Consider the following 12514-nt stretch of genomic DNA (forward strand, 5'->3'; position numbering starts at 1 on the left):
CTCAAAAATGGACTCTAAGTAACTCTGCCCGCTCCAGAAATTTACCTCTTAAACAATTGGTATTTAAATTCAATTAATATTAATAATTAATCCTATAAGACGAACACGCACTTTATATATATATATTTTTGTGATTTCTCTTTTAATTTATTTATTTAAACTTTTATTATTGATTTGATATGTTTTTTTTTAATAAATTTTTCAATCAAAATTCTTGTATAATCTTTTCACAAATCAGAATTGGAAAACAAACACCAACTCAGCAGAACGCCAATTGGGCGACAGTGAGAGAGAACGTAAACCGTTATTCGTTAGCGTACCGACGGCGCGTCACTGAGCTTTTTGGGGGCCTTTTGCTGGCGCTGAGGCCACGACGAGCACAGCACACGAAAGGACTACGACGATAACTGAGACTGCAAGAAATCAACGAAACGAATTGCATTCGAATGGGAATCGTCACTCACTACTCGCACAATCCTCCCACACACAAAGACACATTAATTGGTAAAGCCGCTGTTATGCGCTAGACAGAGTAAGAGAGAGATAAAGAGAGAGAGCGCGAGAGGCCACACACACACGAATCAAATGTTGTTTTTTTTTACTACTTTTTATTTTATACACCCACACCACGAGGCGCTGTCGCTCCGTTATGTACCGAGATACATTTTCGTTCACGATGTCGCGAGAGTCGAAAATGGAAATGCGCGCGCAAAACTTTTATTGCATTACCTTTGCTTACGAATGACAAATTCGTAATGAAAGGCGAGCCAAATGTGTTTCGTTTCGTTGCCAGTTTCCAGTGTTCAAACCAAGCCTCGGCGTCCGCAGCGCCAGCAGTAGTAGCTGCAGCCCCATCTACATTACATATACATGTATACAATCAGATGTATGTGTGCGTGTGCCTGGGAGTGTGTGCGTGTGTGTATCTGCGATTGTGCAAAACCCGAAACGATATGTATACGAATGCGTTGCTGTTTGAATTGTACACCAATACAAACAGAAAGTGGGAGTGGTATATAATAGTTACTTCTGTCTGTGTGTATGTCTCTGACGCTGTCTGGCTTTGTGCGCTTGTGTTAGCATCCCCGAAAACACAATGACAAACGTAATAAAATACAAACAAAAACAAACACAAATGAAATGAAACACAGAAGCAGAAACGACAGAACGAGAACGATGGCTGAGACGGAAGAAAATTAGCAGCAGCAGCACGCACACAGATGCAGATATGTATGTATATATATACATTGACAGCGCTCTCTCACTCAAACTTTCCTAAAAACAGCACTGACGCTGACGCTGACGCTGCTGTCGCCGCCCTATACAATACGGGAACATTCGTTTTATTTATTTTTTCATTTCGTTTGTTGGCTTGGCGTTTTTTGATTGCGACGATTTCATTTCATTTGCGTTTCAATTTCATTTCGTTTCAGGCAACAGGGCACATTTTCTCTCTCACTCTATCTCCCTCTCGCTTGTTCTCAATGGATTGCAAGCACCGCACTCGCTTACACAACGCGCACATACAACGTGCACACAGAGCAGGTGGCTTGCAACCAATAAACATGAGGGAGCGTGAGCGACACATTTACATATTTGCATTGTGTGTGTATGGTTGAGAGTGAGCGCTGCCCAGTAGCGCGCGCTCACTCACTCCAATGGCCGACGTCGCTTATATAAACAAATGACAATTGTTTTGCATTTCTGCTCGTTGGCTCCTTCTTTTTTTTTTTTTTTGCTTTTCTTTATGTCAGAGTAAATTAAAATAAATGCATTGCATTTGCAAAAAACTTCGTGTACTGCCGACGTTAAACTTCGATCTCGACTCCGACTTGGTGGCAGCTTGTGCGCAGCTGCTTAGCGAACGATTCGTTTTTACTTTATTTTTGTTAGCTACACAGCTCATTTTCTTATTGGAAAAGCATTTTAATTTCAATTAAAAAAGTAAATGACAAAGTTTTCGAGCCCCTCCGCTGAACCTACTCTACACACTCCAATTGCCATTACCCTATTCTTATCAAACTCAACTTTTGGGTGTGGAAGCGAGACAGCTGCTGCTGCTGCTGGTGCTGCTGCCGCTGCTGCTCGGGATGAAGTCCATCTCATATATTCACTGTTTTTTTATGCTATTTGTGGGTTTGTCAACCGTTTCCCTTTTCGTTTCTCATTCGTTTCACAATTTTCCATTTCGTCTTCGTCGTCGCATTTATATTTCTTGCAATTTTTTGCTTCGATTCCGAACGGTTTGGCAACAGTCGTGCTTTCGTCTCGCTTACACTCGTTCGAATTTTAAAACTTGCACTGTGTGTGCGTGTGTTGAGCTCTACATAGCAGGAGTTGGGAGCCCTGTTGAAGTACGAATGTTCGACTTTTGGGGCTGGCCTGGGGCGCTTATACTTATAATAAAATACCAAATACTTGTCGTTGTCGCACCTTTTTGGCATCTTTTGATATTTACATATACATATGTATGTATTTTATATGAATGTAGCATATGCAAACATACATACATACATACATATATTTATATATAATACACTATGTACATATACGAATGTATTCGAGTATATACAAATGCATATGTGTGTGTGCTTGTGCGGCATTAATGCTGTGGGTTTTCTTCTCTTTTATTCTATTATTTGCTCCCAGTGGCTGCCGATGGCGATTCTTTCTGTTATATGTATGTGTTTGTGTATCTTATTCAATTTCAGTTGGCGCCACCAATCGGAAATCGTTCTCTTCTCATTGCCGTGTTTTTTGAGAACATTTCATTTCTTTTTTTGTTCTGTTCTTTTCTCTCATTGTACATATGTATGTTTGTCTGTCGCTGAGTATGTGTTGATACATAGACGTATTTTTATGTATTTGCAGCTTACATACAGACATAGTTATAAGAACTCGTATGTATATACATATGTATATGTATTTTTATGGCAAGTATTATAATTCGTTACTTTACTGCAGACTAAAATATGTATTTAAAACGATTATAGAAATTCCTTTGTATTAAATTTATGCTTTATATGATAATACATTAAAATAAAAGAGAAAGATACAAATGGAAAAATCATAATTTATCAAATTTTAATACTTATTATATGGACAATATGTTGAAGACATTATTGGAACATTTATATATATTTATTTTCTAAGCATACTTTATAATGGATGCATTTCTACTGGTTTTTAAGATAATATTGAATTGTAATCTATTTCTTCTTTTTTAATTCTTTCTTTAATGAAAATCATTTTTTACAAATTTCAATTTGGCTCTCAAATTACTGCATAGATCATTGAATTATTATATATGGACCAGAGATCCAGAGAGAATAGATCATAGCTTTAATTGATATCTTTATATCATATATCAAAAATTATAGAAATATAGCATTAGATCATAGCATGAGACGTCATTATTTAAAATTCTATTTTATTTCAGATATTTTAAAATCATTTCCAATCGAATTTTTCATTATACATTTGAAATTTATTTTTTTGCTATTTGAATTCGGAGGAAGCTTAAAATTATTTAAAATATTTGCCTTAAATTATTTTCTACTTGGGTTTGGCGTTTTTTTGCCAATATTCTGATTACCACTATTTAAAATACACATTTTGATGTTTTTAAATACTTCAAAAATGCATGAATAAAAACTTGTACAAATATTAACAAAAATACGCGTGGAAGTGCTACCTTTTCAGATATATAAATATGTATTTTCATATAGAAATATATAAACATATATATAAATGTTTATGGATCTATATAACAGTTGAAAGTTATATATTGTAGTTATATATTAACGGCTCTTAATTACAAATAAGGGGCTTAAAGGCAAAAGCCGAGGAAATTTCAGAAATATAAGAAAAATATAAAAGTTGGCACACTGAATTATAGATACCCTGTACTTAAATACGATTCAAATCGAGGCTTGCATGGTAATAACATTTTAGTAGCCTTTTAAAAGATTTGTCAGGCACTAAAAGGTTAACAGCGGTTAACGAAAACATAACCGACATAAGTAAGTTAATAATGGAAGAAGAAATAAGTTTATATTTGTGCTGATGAGTATCGAATTCCCTGTAAGCTTTATATATAAATAGGCATGCTTGCTTGAGAAGCAAGTAAGTAAATCTATATATTTATTCATTAAATCAAATCTTAGTATTTTCATTCACTTCATATGCATACAATTTGATGTATATATATATATATATTTATATATTTATATATTTATATATATATTTATATATTATCAATAAGCAATATCGGATGCCATCACAATTATGTGTTTTTGGCCAAGTACGTCAGAATTCCAGACACAGATGTAAGTATCAAGCAAATAAGTTCTACAGATGATATTTGATTGTTTTCGACTTTTAAATACGCGCCAATAGCATGTATCGAAAAGCTGGTTGCTATAAGACACTTTCAAATGTAGCGGCCAATATGGTAACCCCACTGTTTTTATGAAAATCACGAATGCAATGAATATGCTTCTACAAACTTACTGTACTATATATAATTAATATAATATAGTAATGTGTAATTAGCTAAGCCTAATATCGAAAATAAAACATAATTATACATATTTATATTTAGTAATATTATAATTAGCTGAGTTAGAGTTTTTTCCTACTCCCAAGCGAAAAACTTGGTAATTAAAGCATGGTAATTAAAGTGAAGATAAATTAAAAATATAAAACAAAATATATTTGAACATTTTCTACATATCTTTTACTAATACTGGTTAAATACTAAATATATCGATAAGCAAAGCTACTGCTTGACAGTTTTCGATATTTGGTAATTTAGCAAATATATTTTAAGTGTTTAGTTTTAAAATAAGAATTCGTTTTATTGTTAAAACTCATTAGAATAGTATATTTGCTACATATTTATAAATATTTTATTCTTAACGCCGATATTTGGCCATCGTCACTATCATCACTGAAGTCGCAAGTGCCGATACCAATATCGATAGCTACACTCATTCTTTCATAAGCACGCTGATGCTGTCTGTCGGGTCAAAATTTTAGGACTAATTTAATAAATTTGATAACATGCTACAATAGTATTGTTTTTTTGCATGTGCAATAGACAAAATACATCAGCATTATTAAATATTTCCGTATTGGTGGCTAAAATACGGAATCGACTAAAAAAGGAGGGGTAATCAACAAAACCTATTTCTCGAAAACAGATTTTTGTTGCTGGTGCAAAACAAAGAAGAGAAAAAGTGCACAAACATTTTGCTGCCCCATAATTGTTGTTGCGGATGGACGTGATAGAAATCAGTGATAGCGAACGCGAGGAAAACTCTTCTGACATGGACGTGGAGCTGAACGAAGTGAATGAAATCGAGCAAATTGTGCCCAAAGACGCGGCAACGTAAGTACAAATAAACCTACGCACACATAAGCACACACACAAACATATTTGGCCCTGCCCCATGGCAATGTCAGTCAAGTTGACAACAAAACACAATCTAACATAGCTAAAAGGAGGTTCGGAATTATTCGTTGCTAATTGTGCTACATTTCTGAACTCGTTGTACTTTTATATAATCGATCAATGTCTTTGAATACTTGCGTGCCTAGTCTGTTTTCACTATGCCTATTGTTGGTGTTTGTATAAAAAGCAATTGCTAACATCAATAATTAATGCAATTGCTTAGTCTCTTACACCCGATTTGCTTGGTGCCTTGCGTGGTATTTGTTCAGCGTAGGCACCAAAATGCATAAGCAGTTCGCTCTCCTCACTCCTCACTCCTCTTCTTATTTTTCTTGTCTCTCCGCCATTAATACTGTCCATTTTTTCGTGAAGAAACACGTTTTTGCCCAAGCTTGACTGTGCTGGTGGCTTCTGTGTGTTGAGCTTACACATGCATGCATGACTCTAATTGTATATTCAGCTGTGTGCTTGTGTGTGTTTATACATACTTCTAAATGTTCTTAGTTGTGGATCGTAATCTATCGTACACCTACGTGCATATGCACTCAACAGTTTTTTTTGCACTGAAATAAATGTTTTAAAATTGCTATTAGAACTGTTTTGTTTAAATTGTATACTTACTTGAATAATTTCAACTCTTAATGAAAATAAAAAAAAAAACTTGTTTTTAAAGAAATGTATCCGTAAATTAACAAATAATTATTTTGTTTTTAACAAAGCTTTTTGATTTTGTTATCTCATTCATTCAACAACAAACAAACTTTCTAGTCAAGATAATATTTGAATGATGAATCACAGAAAGAATAGAGGGAGAGTAGCTGTAGTATTTGGCTGGTAAAGCCCATTTTGAGTGTGCTCTGAGAAAAAGTTTTACCACATTAATTGACTTACTAATATCTAAATTTAGAATCACAACTCCAAAAGAGTTCTCATTGATTCAAAAGGCAATTAACAAGCTTATTTATTTTCTTTAGATTATAATTTAAATAATATTAGTGTTGAGAGAGCTTAGAACATAGTAAAAATTGTTTCATTTGTAATTATGTAACCCTATGCTATGCTATAGTTAACTAATTGGTTAGATCATATATTCATTTCATTTTTTCATTATAATTATAATGTGTTAATGTCCTAATATTTGGATTTTAAAAGCAGCGACACTTAATTACATTTATAGTTAAATTAGATACATTTTGTTTGAGATACATAGATATTTCGAGAAATATATGCTTAGATTCTTCGTTTATTTTTATTGCAATTAAATAATATGAGTAAAAATATATACATATATACACATTATCTCTATTAAATGATCTGTGTAAGATTGAAATTTCTTTTTTTAGAGTTCTAAAAAAGACAAAGAGCAAAGGGAAGGTTCAAAGTCTCTTTGGCTAAAAGTTGCAGACCATTTCATAATGTTGCCAATTGTAAATTCGTAGCAAAAGGAAAGAGTTCATTTATTTTCGCACCTTTAAAAAACGTATTTTAATTTTTTAACGAAATACAAACAGCATAAAAATATAGATGTGACAAATTAGTTTTTTTTATTGAATATATTAGATAAATCTTAAGACAGTCAGTCCTATTTACTCATACAATATATTTATATATAGTGTTGTATCTATATATTATGATATAGTCGAGAAATTGAAATCAAACAATCTTTTATGTATTTTGTATCTCTAGGAGAGTATTCTATAGTCATCATCTCTCAAGCAATTCTCTCTTTTCGCATTCTTAAGTTCATTCTCATTCTATCTCTCTTCTTTCGCCATTCGCCTCTCAAATCTGCTCGGCTTACCTAGCTGCATTTGTCTGCAATCGCAGTGTGCTTCTGTCAGCGCTGTAAATCTCTTCGCTTGTCGGATCGCCATTCAGTTCTTTGGCATGGCGTAATTATCATCGTCTTTGGATCCACTTGTTTTACTCATATCTATTTCTCTGATAAGTTGTTGAGCGCTTGCTGTCTGTCACGTTAGGCTTTGAAATTCTTGTCTCCGTACTAAAAGCAAAATTTTAGTTTTTATTACTTATACCAAAAACCCAATAGTTATTCTTGCGTGAAAGTGTGTCAAACAGCTGTGCAAAACAAAGTGCAGATGACAAAAAATATATAAATATAAATAAAAATAAAATAAATGAAAACAGAAGACGACAGAAAACGGCCGAAAACATTTTTGGCTTTCGAATAGCAGCTGCAAAAAACATATAAAAAAGAAGAAAAGAAAGAGCAACGAATTCGCAAGATTGCAGAAAAGTAAAAAATGTTATAGTAAGTTATTTCATTTAGATTTTATTTTTATATTTTTTTTAGCATGGGTCACTTAAGTGCTCTGCATGAAAATAGAAATCTTTTAAAGCTCATGAAGTTACTTAAGGCAAGTCAGAGCTAAACGAATAAGTTCTTAATTAGTTACTCTCATACCTTATAGGCCATATTATCTCATCATCGATTTATGCAGATTTAGGTCACAGACTTATGTACAGCAGCTGCAGTCAAAACTATTTATTTGAGGTGTGTCGCTTAGCAGAGCCCGCATTCCAAATGGCTTTATATATATAATTAGGCTTTACGTTTCAAAATTATATTGATAACTTGCTTATATACAAATTTATTAAATTTACACTAATAAACAAGATTTTAAGTGTTTGTTAAGTTGCTTTATATAATATATATGCAATCATCAATCAAATGTCTGTTTCGCATTTAATCGCTGTCTATACTTATTTTACTTTTTCATACCAGGTGATTCTAAGCCGTTTAATTAGCTATTAAAATCATTTGGGAATTGCTAGATTTGTACTTTGGTTTAAGCAAATGCAAAGACGTCAGCAAAACTGATGACGCGCGTCTTAAGGGCAATTCCTGGAATTCTGTCATGTACTGCATTCTATATAGCATTAAACTCAGTATAAAGCCCTGGGGGGCGCCGCTGCGGCCGCTACTGCTGCTGATTATGCAGCTCTGCATATTTGGAAGGCATGTCATAGTAACTGGCAGTCCTTGGAACTTAAACATTGCTAGAAGAGAATCGTTCACTACGACAGGGCATCTGTTGCCCTGAATATACGCCTTGCCCCCTTGAACTTCAGATTGCATGTTGATCTTTTAGCTGATGCTTATAGAGCTCTCAGCGGTGACAGTGAAAGTCAAAGCAGAATTGTGGACATCTTGAACGGCGTCTTCTCTAAGACACTGGGCATGTAGCATATATATGTAGCAAAAATAGAGAGAGAGAGAGAGAATGCTCTCTCTGTGGGTCATGCTTATGCTTCCAGCGAGCAATACAACACTCTCCTTTACGTCTCTTCTTACGTCTCTTCTTACGTCTCTTCTTACGTCTCTTCTTACTTCTCTTCTTACGTCTCTTCTTACGTCTCTTCTTACGTCTCTTCTTGCTCTCCTCTTGCTTTCCTCTTGCTTTCCTCTTGCTCTCCTCTTGCTCTCTTCTTGCTCTCCCGTTGTAGAAGAACTAAAATCTTTTCCTAACCTATGTACAATATCTTCAGCTATGCGCTTAGACCCGCAGATTATTTCTTCAATCAAGTCTGTATTAAGTTTTTCTACCCCGTTTTATTAGCAAGCCACGGCCCTGGAATCTAAACCAGGATATAGTGTTTGCTTTCAGTAACATTTTCTTCTTTTTGTTGTTGGTTAATAGGAATAGAAAAATTGAAAACAATTCAGTTTCGTGTTAGCTCGTTTGTCCACTCAATTATTCCGTGCAAATATAGACCAGCAAAGTCTGCTCCTGCCCTATGCATGCAATATTCAAATCTATTTTAAATGAATACAATAGAGCTGCCCTCTAAAGCAAATAGCTACGTGAATTTCGACAGGGCAAGAGCTGAATTTCTTTTGCTATTGATAACATTCACATGGCAGGAATTGTGCTGCTTTATTTGTTCAAGTTTCTTTAAATTAAAGCGCACATCGAGAGCACATTGACCCCTTGTTTTTGTATGTATAAAAAACATTAACTGACAATCGATTTACTCGCCTGATATTTGCAGTATAGCTGAAGAGAAAAAGAAACTGGGCAACGACCAATACAAGGCACAGAATTACCAAAATGCGCTCAAGTTGTACTCGGATGCCATTTCGCTATGTCCAAACTCGGCTGCCTACTATGGCAATCGTGCCGCCTGCTATATGATGCTGCTCAACTATAATAGCGCCCTGACCGATGCCCGGCATGCGATTCGTCTCGATCCCAATTTCGAGAAGGCCTATGTGCGTGTGGCCAAGTGCTGCTTGGCGCTGGGCGACATCATTGGCACCGAGCAGGCGGTCAAGACGGTCGTTGAGCTGGAGCCGCAGAGCACGGCTCTTAGCGGCGAACAGCAGGCCGTACAGAAGCTGCGTCAATTGGAAAGCACCATACAGAGCAACTACGATACACAGGCCTATCGGAATGTGGTCTTCTACTTGGACAGTGCTCTGAAGCTAGCGCCCGCCTGCCTACGGTGAGTACTTGCAATGCATTGATCTGTTTGAAGTTAATTAACGCATTTGCTGTCGACAGATATCGCTTGCTGAAGGCCGAGTGCTTGGCATATTTGGGCCGTTGCGATGAAGCTTTGGATATCGCCGTAGGCGTCATGAAACTGGACAGCACTTCCGCCGATGCCATTTATGTGCGTGGCCTGTGCCTCTACTACACGGACAATCTGGAAAAGGGCATACTGCACTTCGAGCGCGCACTGCAACTAGACCCCGATCATCAGAAGTCCAAGCGAATGCGCAGCAAATGCAAACAGCTTAAGGATATGAAGGAGAATGGCAATATACTGTTCAAGTCGGGACGCTATCGCGAGGCGCATGTCGTCTATACCGACGCACTGAAGATTGACGAGCACAATAAGGATATTAACTCCAAGATACTTTACAATCGTGCGCTTGTCAACACCCGCATCGGCGCCTTGCGGGAAGCTGTTCTTGACTGTAATCGAGTGCTGGAGCTGAACGCGCAGTATTTGAAAGCACTATTGCTGCGCGCCCGCTGCCACAATGATCTCGAAAAGTTTGAGGAAGCGGTTGCCGACTATGAGACGGCTCTACAGTTGGAAAAGACGCCGGAGATCAAGCGATTGCTGCGAGATGCGAAGTTCGCATTGAAGAAGTCCAAGCGCAAGGACTATTACAAGATACTGGGTGTAGCGCGCAACGCGACTGAGGATGAGATTAAGAAGGCGTATCGCAAGAAGGCCTTGGTCCATCACCCGGACAGGCATTCGGGCAGCAGTGCAGAGGAGCGAAAGGACGAGGAGCTCAAGTTCAAGGAGATTGGAGAAGCTTACGCGATTCTCTCTGATGCTCGAAAGAAAAATCGTTACGACAGTGGACACGACATCGAGGAGCAAGAACAAGGTTAGAGATATCAAATATATTTGCCAATTAGACAAAAATCATTAATGAAAATCTTCGATTTTGCAGCTGACTTCGATCCAAATCAAATGTTTCGTTCGTTCTTCCAATTTAGTGGTGGTCGAAATGCATCCTTCAATTTTGAGTATTGAGTCCCCGGAGCAGAGGCAGACACAGTCTAGCCGGCCACATCGCCACGTAATTACGACAATTCATGCACAAATCGGAGTCTGCATTTTACACACTTACTTTAATTTGTCCCAATACAAAACACACACAAAAACCCGACATCAGCCAGTTACAATATTCCTGGGGTTTTTCTTTATGTTAAGCGTTCGGCTTTCCATTTTGGCATGCAAAACATAATTAAAAATATAAATAAATTGTAAAATACTAAAACTTGGTCATGATTTTCAGTCAAGGGTATTTGAGTAAGCAGTCTTATAACAATTAAGTGATAATTAATTACCTAAGTATCTGCCTTTTATGTAACCAATTAAATTTGTTTTAAGCAGCCTCATAATTAAGTGTTTTATTATTTAATTGTTCCGAGCCAGTTCCATACGCCCGCTGACTAAACAACTATATAGTTGTATATAGCTTAATCTGAAAAACATGGTGGCTAACTCCGGCAACGCTCAATATTAAGTTAACTAAGTTTATTTTTTGAATACTAACTGAAGCCTTTCTGTTTAAGCCTTCTTCAAAGGCTAGCAAATATTTGAAGCTGTGAACAGCTGAACTGAAAGCGTTTCTAATTTTGATAATTCAGTTATCGCATTAACCAATTCATTATTAAGTCAAGAGCAAATGGTCTTTTTCTGACACAAGTCTTACTTTATATTATTATTTAAAAACATGTCACTTAAAACTCAAAATAAATTAGAAAATGTTTTGCCTAATAATAAAACTAAAACTTCAACATTTTCAAGTTTTGTAGTCTTAAAAATATGAGACTTAATTTTTGTTTTAATAGATTTGCTTTCTCTGCTAAATATGTTTTAGTTAAGACCAGAAAAGTTGATCTGCTGAGATAAAATATTCTTAAAATCTATACTCTAAAGAGAATATTATGTTGGAATTATATTTTGATATCCAAACTAACTAAACTCAAATTAACTGAGCCAGCAGAATTCACAAAATTGAAGTCGTCTTGAATCTGACTATAGAAGTTTTATATATATATATATATGTGGGTAAAGGCCATTTACCTATTAGAAATGACAAAGGCCTTGTTCTGCCGACAAATTCCATTCCATAAAAATATAATAAATAAATAAAATCACGTCTTAATGCACTAACTTTCAAGGAGTTCAGTTTAGAAATTGTTTTAATATTTTTGGACAGCTTTGTATTTATTTATTTGTTCTCACGAAAAAAACAGTCTTAAAATTTATAATTCAAAGCTCAATGTCTCTCAAACTGCCGTGAATTTCAAACTGTAACGATTGATTTCCTCGAAAATGAAATTTTATCAAATGCTGAAAGAAATATTTGAACTTTACACATTTTTAGACCTTTTTATATAAAACATAAATGACTAAAAATTTGTTTTTATAAATAAATTTAATGTTTTTCATTTCAGTTTTTGTTTTTTCTTCTTCTTCTCTTTGTATATATACTAAGACTACTTAAACATTAAGCAAACATCATTACGCAAAATAATGTACAATAATATTACAATATTTATT

The 12514-nt window shown here is 35.3% G+C and overlaps 1 protein-coding gene across 2 annotated transcripts; it reads left to right on the forward strand.

Annotated features, from left to right (window-relative positions):
• The first annotated feature begins 4966 nt into the window (after positions 1-4966).
• Positions 4967-11331, forward strand: LOC111594185 (dnaJ homolog subfamily C member 7). 2 transcript variants are annotated; one of them, XM_023307368.2, is made up of 4 exons: positions 4967-5392; positions 9470-9922; positions 9982-10826; positions 10893-11330. In XM_023307368.2, the coding sequence occupies exons 1-4, from the start codon at positions 5280-5282 to the stop codon at positions 10973-10975; spliced, it is 1494 nt and encodes a 497-aa protein (XP_023163136.2). In that variant the 5' UTR covers positions 4967-5279; the 3' UTR covers positions 10976-11330. The 2 variants fall into 2 exon arrangements, with proteins under 2 accessions (XP_023163136.2, XP_023163137.2); XM_023307369.2 differs by lacking the exon at positions 4967-5392 and adding an exon at positions 7293-7727 and having other exon boundaries at positions 10893-11331.
• Positions 11332-12514: the final 1183 nt, after the last annotated feature.

Source organism: Drosophila hydei, unplaced genomic scaffold, assembly GCF_003285905.1.
Source record: "Drosophila hydei strain 15085-1641.00,03,60 unplaced genomic scaffold, DhydRS2 tig00008116-arrow-pilon, whole genome shotgun sequence".
Classification (NCBI taxonomy): domain Eukaryota; kingdom Metazoa; phylum Arthropoda; class Insecta; order Diptera; family Drosophilidae; genus Drosophila; species Drosophila hydei.

Bases quoted from the DNA above. Each gene is read 5' to 3' on its own strand.
- LOC111594185 (XM_023307368.2), top strand. From the start codon at position 5,280: ATGGACGTGATAGAAATCAGTGATAGCGAACGCGAGGAAAACTCTTCT. The intron at 9,923-9,981 runs GTGAGTACTTGC...TGCTGTCGACAG, and splicing joins CTAGCGCCCGCCTGCCTACG to ATATCGCTTGCTGAAGGCCG. The intron at 10,827-10,892 runs GTTAGAGATATC...TCGATTTTGCAG, and splicing joins CATCGAGGAGCAAGAACAAG to CTGACTTCGATCCAAATCAA.